The sequence below is a fragment of the Acartia tonsa genome, chromosome 4 (genome assembly GCF_053477335.1).
Source record: "Acartia tonsa isolate MP-2025a chromosome 4, ASM5347733v1, whole genome shotgun sequence".
Classification (NCBI taxonomy): Eukaryota; Metazoa; Arthropoda; class Copepoda; order Calanoida; family Acartiidae; genus Acartia; species Acartia tonsa.
In genome coordinates, this window is record NC_137263.1 from 57,237,157 (window position 1) to 57,247,017 (window position 9,861).

General features: G+C 31.5%; 1 protein-coding gene and 1 long non-coding RNA gene across 2 annotated transcripts in view; both read left to right on the top strand.

Moving 5' to 3' along the window:
* Positions 1-7,078, top strand: part of LOC145317903 (uncharacterized) — a 143,491-nt gene extending 136,413 nt beyond the window's left edge. Inside the window, exon 3 of the long non-coding RNA XR_013879147.1 lies at positions 6,729-7,078. This is a non-coding gene — a long non-coding RNA (uncharacterized LOC145317903). The remainder of the gene's footprint in view (positions 1-6,728) is intronic.
* A 2,617-nt stretch (positions 7,079-9,695) lies between these two features.
* LOC145317902 (rap guanine nucleotide exchange factor 2-like) overlaps positions 9,696-9,861 on the top strand; it is a 44,740-nt gene continuing 44,574 nt past the window's right edge. The window contains exon 1 of the mRNA XM_080159186.1: positions 9,696-9,830. Within this exon, the coding sequence (XP_080015312.1) occupies positions 9,756-9,830 (75 nt within the window). The 5' untranslated portion in view covers positions 9,696-9,755. The remainder of the gene's footprint in view (positions 9,831-9,861) is intronic.

Here is a 9,861-nt window from a genome sequence, read left to right on the forward strand (position 1 = left end):
TCTGTCTGTACATCGATTTTTAGTCTGTTCAGCATATTGTATGTACGTATATCTACGTAACTGCCCATCTGTATGACTGTCTTTAATGGACCAACAAAAAGCTTTTCTTTAAAAATAACCATATCGGTTCAGCGGTTAATGAGATCCTTCGCTACACACAGAAGTACGGATACACGGGTACTTTCATTGTAGTAAAGTGAAAATTAGTAAGTGATCATTATTGAGATGAAATGTATTACTTGTAAAACTACTAATACATATACTTCTATTACACATATTAAAACTGTTAAAAAGTATATAGTCCTAATAAAACTTAATTTTGATAGTTCAAATTTCAATGGATGACAATTTCACTAGCCTGGAAGCCATACGCCCCTAAGGCTAACAAAACTGCTTTCAATCTTTTTTTTTAGTATCCGCAGAAAGCTGTCTATAATACGATGCTTTCATTTATGATTAAGAATAAAAATCCTAATTCTGTCTAAAAGCTACACATTAATGTACTGTTAAATATCAATTTTATAATTATATGTTTATATACTCTATAGGCAGAAAAGCACTTTTTGCTCTATGCCTTTATTACGCAGAAAGAGGGGACAATGGGCTGTTTTTTACACTAGTCCCCAAAGTTTTGAAATAACGTTTTCTTATTCGTTGGCATAACAACTTTGGGGACTTTGAATTTTGATTGGTTGGCTTATTAAGTTAAGTGTTCAAACTTTTCAACAACTTATTTTAATCCACAGAAGGGATAATTTTGTTTTTCATCATTGGGGATGTACAATGTAGCGACCATTGTCTTATCCCTTTAGATCCCTGTAAATAAAGTCGTTAAAACAATTATTTAGGGATCTTAAGGGATAAGACAATGTAAGATAAATTGCTGTTGATCCACAATGATGATAATTAAAATTACCCCTATAATTTAAAGTTATTGATAAAAAAGTTTTGGATACTGGTAATTAAATAAATGTACCCAAAGTTTTTAAGCTAAATAATAATATTAAAGTGTTTCTAAAACTTTGGGTACTAATATAATTAACAGTCCAATGTCCCCTCCCTCCCTGCAATTTCTATATACAGTAATAAAGTAAGCAGGGATCTTAAGTGATATGACAATGGACAATAAATTTGATGTACATCCCCAATTATAATAAACAATATTAACCTACCTTTTCTGCAGAGTAAATTATTGGCAGAAAAGTTTAGGCACTGCGAGTTTTTACAAATTAAGAAGTTTTAGGCCAACGAATCAAAGACAGTGTTTATAAAACTTTGGGGACCAGTATAATTTACAAGTCTAAAAATCAGGACAATAATTTTGTCGCATATAAAAATTTAATTATGAAGTATAATAATTATATTATTACAATAGCATTAGAAAAATAACAGTCAATTTTTACCACAATTTTTTTTATTTTCAATAGATTTTCATTGGTAAGTTAAATAGCGCAGTTTTTCTATAGTTATTTATCGCATCGTATTCTAGACAGCTTTCCGCGGATATTAGAAATTATTAGATTAAAACCAGTTTTGTTAGCGACAAGGGGCCGAAGGCCCAGGCTTACGAAACTGGTATTAATTTTATGATTTTATTTTAATATTGTGGAAAATTGTATGTAACACGATGCTATACATGATTTTTAAGTATGACTGAGAACTGGTTCTAATCAAGTCGGAAAGATAATTTTCAACTTTTAATATCAAGTTTTCTTTTGAGGTTTTCTTATTTTCAATTTTCAAAATACTTCAAATTACAGGCAATTTTAGTTTTCTAGGCTTTAAAGAACCTGAATTTATTATAAAAAAAATAATATTTTTACTTTAAAGCTCCGCTACAAATTTCTAGATATTATCCTTGATAATTTTTATTAGTTTTTAATTGTTATTGATTGAGATTTAAAATTTTAAATTTTTAAACAATTTCTTGATAACGGGACTATTTGCAATTTTATAATTAATTTTTTTTCTGACAAAATATTGATTTAAAACAAGGATGAACACTTTCCATATGGCTTCGATACTGATTAATAACCGCTAGATTAGAACTGTTTCTCAGCCATACTGAAAAATCATGTATAGCATCGTATTTAATATAATTTTCCACGAATATTAAAATATTGTATTGATATCAGTTTTGATAATCGAGAAGGTCCGAATCTTATAATTCTTTTATTTTAATATCCGCGGAAAGCTGTCTATAATACAAGGCGATAAATAACTTTTAAGAAGGTCGATACCAAATAAATTAAGATATTTGAAACAGCAAATATTTGTTTTGTTGAAAATTAAAAGTTTGTTAGGATAGGTTAAGTAAAGTTTTCTTTACAAGAGCCCATCGAGGTTACATCTCTATTGGAAGTGGGGTTAGAGGCCGGGAGGGAGAAGACATTGGACTGTAAATTATACTTGTACTCAAAGTTTTTTCTTGATTGGTTCAAACCTGCAGTGTCGAAACTTTTCAACCAATAATTCTAATCTTTAGAAGAGACATTTACATAAATTTAACGTCCATTGTCTTATCCCTTAAGATCCCTTTAAAAGGGTGGGGGGGTCGCTCCAATTGCATTTAAATTGTCCTTGGAGTTAAAGGCTTAGTAACTAGTTTTTTTATCATTTTAGATAGCAGTGCATTAGATTATTATTATAAGTAAGTTTCCCTATAATCAATAGTGGACCATAAACACCCCCATAATTTATATATTATTGAAGAAACAAATTGTTTATGGCTCTTGCGGGGCTCTAATAAACCTTATTTTACCTAATCTATTATTAAAGAAACATAAGTAAACCGCAAAAATTTGTTTGCTTAATATTTCGGGGAATTTCAATTGGTGGGCTCATTTAATTGTGTGTTCAAGCGTTTCAACCACTAATTGTAATCTACAGAAGGTGTATTTTTGTGTATCATCATAGAGAGTGTACATCAATTAATTGGCCATTGTCTTATCCTTTAAGATCTCTGGTGTTTCTGGCTCTTGCGGGAAGCTATAATCTTGTGGGGTTCTCATAAATCTTACTTTAAATCAACGTTCCTATTATACAAAGTAGTAAGGGTTATTTTGTCTCTGGCTTAAGCACTACTGAATAGATTGAGCTCTCCATTTTATGGAAGCCTCTTATAGATCCCTGAATGGTTTTAGGCTATTTAATTCTTATATCTTAGTTTGGTTTTAGGCTATTTTCCTACTCTCTAGATGCTAGGAGCACTGCCGCTAGTTATAATGAAAATATAAGTAAATCAATTGTTTGCAATTTATTTAAGGTTAAAGGAAAATCGCAAATATTTCCAACAACTTTTTTAACCCCTACAGGACTTTTTAAAATCTTTCTTAACCTAACTTAACATAAAAGATTAATTTGTAACATTCAAAATACACGTATTTCTGATAAAGCGTGGATTTGGGGGTTAGATTGGTCTACTGACTATAAAAGGTAATTAGCTGATTATTATTTTTTGCAATAATCTATGCAATATAAATAAGTACATGTGTGCAAAAAATAAATAAATAAGCATTTTTCAAGTTCCTATATAACTTGCTATACCCATCCCCTTAACGCATCTAGAGGCTCTTGAAGTGATGGGGGGGGGGGGGGTAACCCCTCAAAATAAAGCACCTGAAAGCATTAGACTATATAATTATATGACCTTTTTCTGGATGTTCTTATTTAATAAATATTACTGCAGAGAGAGAGGGAACAATAGGCTGTTTATTACACTAGTCTCCAAAGTTTTATAATAACGTTTTCTTCTTCGTTTGCTTAACAAATTTGGGGACTTTGATTGGTTGATTCATTTAGTTAAGTGTTGAAACGTTTCAACCTTTAATTTTAATTCACTGAAGGGGTAATTTGTAAATAATCATTGGGGATGTACATTCATTTAAGGGCCGTTGTCCTATCCCTTTAGATCCCTGGGTGCAATAGCTTAGAATTGTATCATCCTTGTTATATATGCAGAAGTAGCGAAAAATGAATCTTATATCAATATATTCAATATGGAATAATCGATATATTATTACTTGGATGTTGCACCAGATTTTCATGCACTCTGATAAAGTGATGCTCGCAGATGGCTAAAATAACGATACCCTCCATCCCCTCCAATCCTACTGGATAAACGAACTGGCCAATAAGTGAGGTCCATATTAGCAAGCTAAATTGATGACAAATTTCCCCCTGTCAATATATCCACGTATATCCTATATCCAATCTTATATCAATATTCAATACGAAATAAAATGATATATTATAGTAGGGCAGATCAACACTTTTTCTTTAGTTAAAATTAATTTTAAGAGATAAGACAATGGACGATAAACTTATATACATACCCGATAATGATAAATAAATTACCCCTTCTGTAGTTTAAATGTATTAGTTGAAGATTTTGGACACTGCTGGTTAAGGAATCAACCAATTTAAATTTATTAAAAGTACCCAAAGCTTATACATGTAAATATTATTATACATAGATTACTATTTAATTTAAGCAAAGAAACTATTTTTACTCCACCCAACTTGGAAAATGCATCCCGTTTTTGTTTTAACTGCAATACCAGATTTGATTTTGATCGCATGAATATAAATATATTGTTAACTGCACCTCTAGCTCCTGGGGTGCTTGAAGGGGGGGGGGGGTAGGCCTTGAAAGGCTACACTATAATTAACTTTGACTGTTCGTCTGTCAGTTTGTCCATAACGCTATTGGGTAAATGTGATTCTCTCGGCTGTTATTCTAAATAAACGACTGACTTTTTTATTATGATTCTCTTTACAAATAAGCATCCAGTATATAATTTACTTCGTTCGTCGGTCTGTAGGCCATGTTTAAAAAGGCCTAAAAATATGTAATTGAAAGAGATTTCGTGATTTTACTTTTTTAATGACCGCTGAACATCTGCTCTATAATTCACTTTTAACCCTTTTTAATTCTTTTCGGTCAAAAACTTCAATACTTTTTCTTCTCCAGATTAATTCTCCTTCTTCGTAAGATGTAAGAGCAGGAAATGATTTAATAAAGCTTAATAACGTCTAGTTTGAACCAAACAATAAACATTTTATTAAAATACCCAAATTTTATGAGTCAATATGTTAAGAAAACTTTGGGTACCAGAACAATGTCCACTTTTGATGGTACCTTTTTGATTATATTTTTGGTCAAAAACTTTAATATTTTTTTTCCTCCAGATTAATTCTCCTTCGTATGATGTAAGAGCAGGAAATGATGTAATAAAGCTTTAAGTTTGAACCAAACATTCAAGATTTAAGTAAAATACCCAAATTTTATATAAAATATGTTTGAAAAACTTTGGGTACCAGAACAATGTCCACTTTTGATGATACTTTTAACCCTTTTAATTATATTTGGTCAAAAACTTTTATTTTTTTTCTTCCCCAGATTAATTCTCCTTCTTTAGATGTAAGAGCAGGAAATGATTTAATAAAGATAAGCAGATTTGCACAGGAATACAGGGTGCGGACAACTCAAGAAAAATAGTTATTTATCGCATCATATAATAGACAGCTTTTAGAGGATATTAAAATTAATAATTAAAGTTTTAGCTGTTTATTACACTAGTCCCCAAAGTTTTATAATAATATTTTTATATATGTTGGCTAAAAATCTTGGACTTGGTTTGAATTTTGATTGGTAGGCTCATTAAGTTGATGCTCCAAACATTTCAACCACTAACAGTAATCTACAGAAGGAATAATTTTGTGTATCATCATTGGGGATGGACATCAAATTATCGGCCATTGTCATATCCTTAGTCCCCGAAGATAGACAGTGAGATACTCTATTGTATAAAAGAGGTGAAGCTTTAGGTTGGGTCTAAAAACAGTCAGATTCTTCAAAATGACAGTAAAATTAAAGTATTTTGTGGATGGTTAGTGTGATGTGATTTTAGAGAGCAAAGACGACTTTTGTACCCGCTTTTTAATTTTCCACCTGCTTGACCACTTTTTGGCTCGGTCATTATTTGAGCATGAGCAACAACCAGCAACCAGGGAGGGATATTAAGGGATAAGACAATGGAGGATAAATTGATATACAGATCTTCAATGATGATAAACTAAATAACCCCATTCTATAGATTAAAATTATTGGTTGAAAAGTCTATTAAAAGTACTCAGAGCCAATGTTATAAAACTTTGGGAACTAGTGTAATTTACAATCTTATGTCAACTCCCTGCCTGACTAATTTTAAGTGATTTTATTTCACTTAAATCATACAATGTATTATGTGTTATTTGACTGTACATATAAATATAAATTATAATTATTTTCAGTATAGCTACGAAACCGATTAATATCTGGTGGATTAAAATCGGTTCTAAGCAATACTGAAAAATCATGTACAGCATCGTATTACGGACATTTTTTCACGAAAACTAAAATAAAAATTATAACTTTAAAAACAGTTTTGTTAGCACGGGCCTCGACCCTCGCGGCTATCAAACTGAATTTAGTCCAATAAATTCATTTTAGTATCCGCGGAAAGCTCTCTATAATTCACAATGTCTGTACGTCCGTCCGTTAGTCTGTAACTCTATAAAGGAACTGTGATTTTCTTGGCTGCCATTTTAGATAGAAGGCTGAAACTTCTTGTCAACATTCCTATCATTATGGAGCATAATTAACTATAAAACATCCATGGCGGTTGGAATGCTTTTTAGCAGGTTTTGAGCTATTTTTTAAATTTTTAACATCTTATTTATTTCAGATTGATTACGTGGACGGAAGAAGGAATGTTATTGGGCCAAGGGATATGACAACAAGGAAACTAAATAATATTGCGAGACAATGGATGTATTATTATGCGGATGTTGCACCACATTTTCATGTACTCTAATAAAGTGATGATCACAGCTGGCTAAAATAACGATTCAGCCCCTTTCCCTCCCCTAATACTTGATTAACCTAATTAATATTTGAGTTCCATATTAGCAAGCTAAATTTACTACAAATTTTCCCCTGTCAATATATCCATATATATCCTATATCCATTACTACAACACAAACAACAAAGTTTAGCAGTGTTAAAGTTGCAAAATTAACATTGCGCCTTTTTTAATCTCAACGTTTAGTATAAAGAAGTAAGCTTTTTAAGAAGGATCTAGGAAAGTTCTTATCTGAAGCGGGTGTACTTTTCAGTGAAGCTTTATAATTGTCTTGGGTGGTTTTGGTCTATTGTTTTATTATTTAACCTCACCCTTGTACTACCCTAGATGTTATGTACTAAACAATTAGCATAATATAAAGTAGTAAGGTTTTTTTTTGTCTGCAGCTTAGATAATATCAAGAATTTAAACTAAACATAAATAGAAAAATCAATATTTTTTATGCTTCTGTAGATAAAAAATTATTGGTGGAAAAGTTAGGACCTGCTAGTTTGCACCAACCAATAAATTTAAGTTTTGATAAAAATACCCAAAGTTTTTAAGCCAATGAATATTTTCATGAAACTTTGGGTACCAGTTCTACTTGTGTTCACATCCTTTGTATTTTTGAAGTGTGAAGAATGCAAAGATAATAAATATTCTAAAAGGTCAACCATCATTTCCCCTTAAAATCTCTCGTTTTATATAACCAAAATAAACGACAGACAGTAATCCCAGTGGGGGACATGTGCTGTTTATTACACTAGTCCCCAAAGTTTTATAATAACGTTTTATTATTCGATGGCTCAACAACTTTGGGGAATTTTAAAGAAGTTTGATTGGTATGTTTATTAAATTGAGTATCCATACGTTTCTTCTACTAATTTTGATCTACAAAAGGGGTAATTTTCTGTAATCATTGGAGATGAACATCAATTTATCAGCAATTGTCTTATCCCTTTAGATACATGGGTAGGTAGATAGGGAAAGGTCTATAGAAGATGAATTAATCTTCTTTCCAATTTTGTCTTATCCCTTTAAATCACTGGAGAGATACCAAATAGACTGAGAATGTACAAAAGTTTAAAAAGTACAATGGCAAATACTAAAATACTGCTTCTAAAAGTTCATTTTTTTCTTTAGTTATAAGTTGAACGAACATGTTAACATAAACATAAACATTTTTAGCTAATATAAAAAGTTTTAATTCTGACAACTTTGCGGAATCCATAACACAACATTTTTAACTCTTGTTGTGTGTCTTTTGCCGGCAACCAATAGAACCTTTTAGAAAGCCTGGCATTCCCCCTTTACATAGGAATCTTAAGGGATAAGACAATGGACTATAAATTGATGTTTCCCCTGAATTTTGATAAATAATATAACCTCTTTTGTAGATTCTAATTATGGGTTGAAAAGTTTGTACACTACTAGTCAAAGATTTAAAAAAAGTTTTAAAAGTTTTTGGCCAGTAAATAAAAGAAGGTGTTTATAAAACTTTTGGGACCAGTATAATTTACAGTCCAATGTCCAATCCCTCCCTGAATTCTGCCTTTGCAAGTCTCTTTACAATTTAACATATACTGTCATTGAGAAAGGGGACTATAGGCTGTTTATTACACTAGTCCCCAAAGTTTTACTATAACGTTTTCTTATACGTTGGCTCAACAACTTTTACTGAATTTTGATTAGTTGGTTTATCAAGTTAAGTGTTTAAACGTTTCAACCACTAATTTGTATCTACTGAAGGGGTAATTTTGTGTGTCATCACTAGGGATGTACATACATCAATTTATCGGCCATTGTCTTATCTCTTTAGAATTCTGGCGTACTGTACTGTTAAAAAACACACGGACATTTCAACCCTCTTTATATATTTTTGGGCGCTCTAATGTAACACTGAATCTATTGTCGCAAATTCATTCCTGCCAATTTTTATAACCTCTGCAAAGGGTGATATCCAACTAACACGGTGGCTAAAAATCATCAAGAAGTGGAGTTTCTAAAACGTATTCAAATTAATTTCACTCTATTGTATATAAATGTGATATATTTTATTCAAAGGAAAAATTATTATGCCCATAACTTTTCTGCAAGTCAAAATTGAAGCTTTATATACCCATTGAAAAAAGGGGTTAAATTTGAAAGCTTTTTTGATTTAAAGTGCTGTTTTATTTTAGTTAAGGGGAATTTCATAATACAAAAATACATGAATTAGTCTAACAAAACTGGTTTAAATATTATAATTTTTCATTTTGAAATGCGCGGAAAGCTGTCTATATAATACGATGCGATAAATAACTATTTTTAACCTCCAAAAATATTCTACTGTGTCTAGTCTTCAAGCATAAATATGATAGATATTTTTTTTAAAATTTGAAGATGCATATTTTACGAATATGGACAATTTATATTTTACACTTCTTTTACATAACAAGTATTTTTTTATGTCAGTTTTGTTGCGATTATAGGTATGTATTAGTTCCTATTTTGTTTCAATTCGCCCCTATCGCCAAGGGGCTGTATAATTCATATTAGAATTACTGAATCATTAGGATTCTTAAGGAATTGTTGCACATCCCCAATGATGGTACACAAAATTATTCCCTCTGTAGATTACAATTATTGGTTGAACTTCATGAACCAACCAATCAAAATTCAATAAAAGTCCCTAAAATTGTGTAAGGCAACAAATAAGAAAGCTTAATCATAAAATTTTTGGGACTAGTGTAAAAAATAGCCAATAGTCCCCCCCCCCCCCACCTCCATGAGCAATATTATAAGTTTTAACCCAATCTGACCATAGACACGGTAGCCCCCCCTCGGAGGATCCTGTAGGCCCCCGCACCAGGGAGGACCGGACCAGCAGAATGACCCGCCACAGCCACAACAACCATAATAACAACAACAACAACCACAGCTATCAACACTCACCAGCGTCGTCACAGGAATCACCATTATTTGCACAATTTTTGT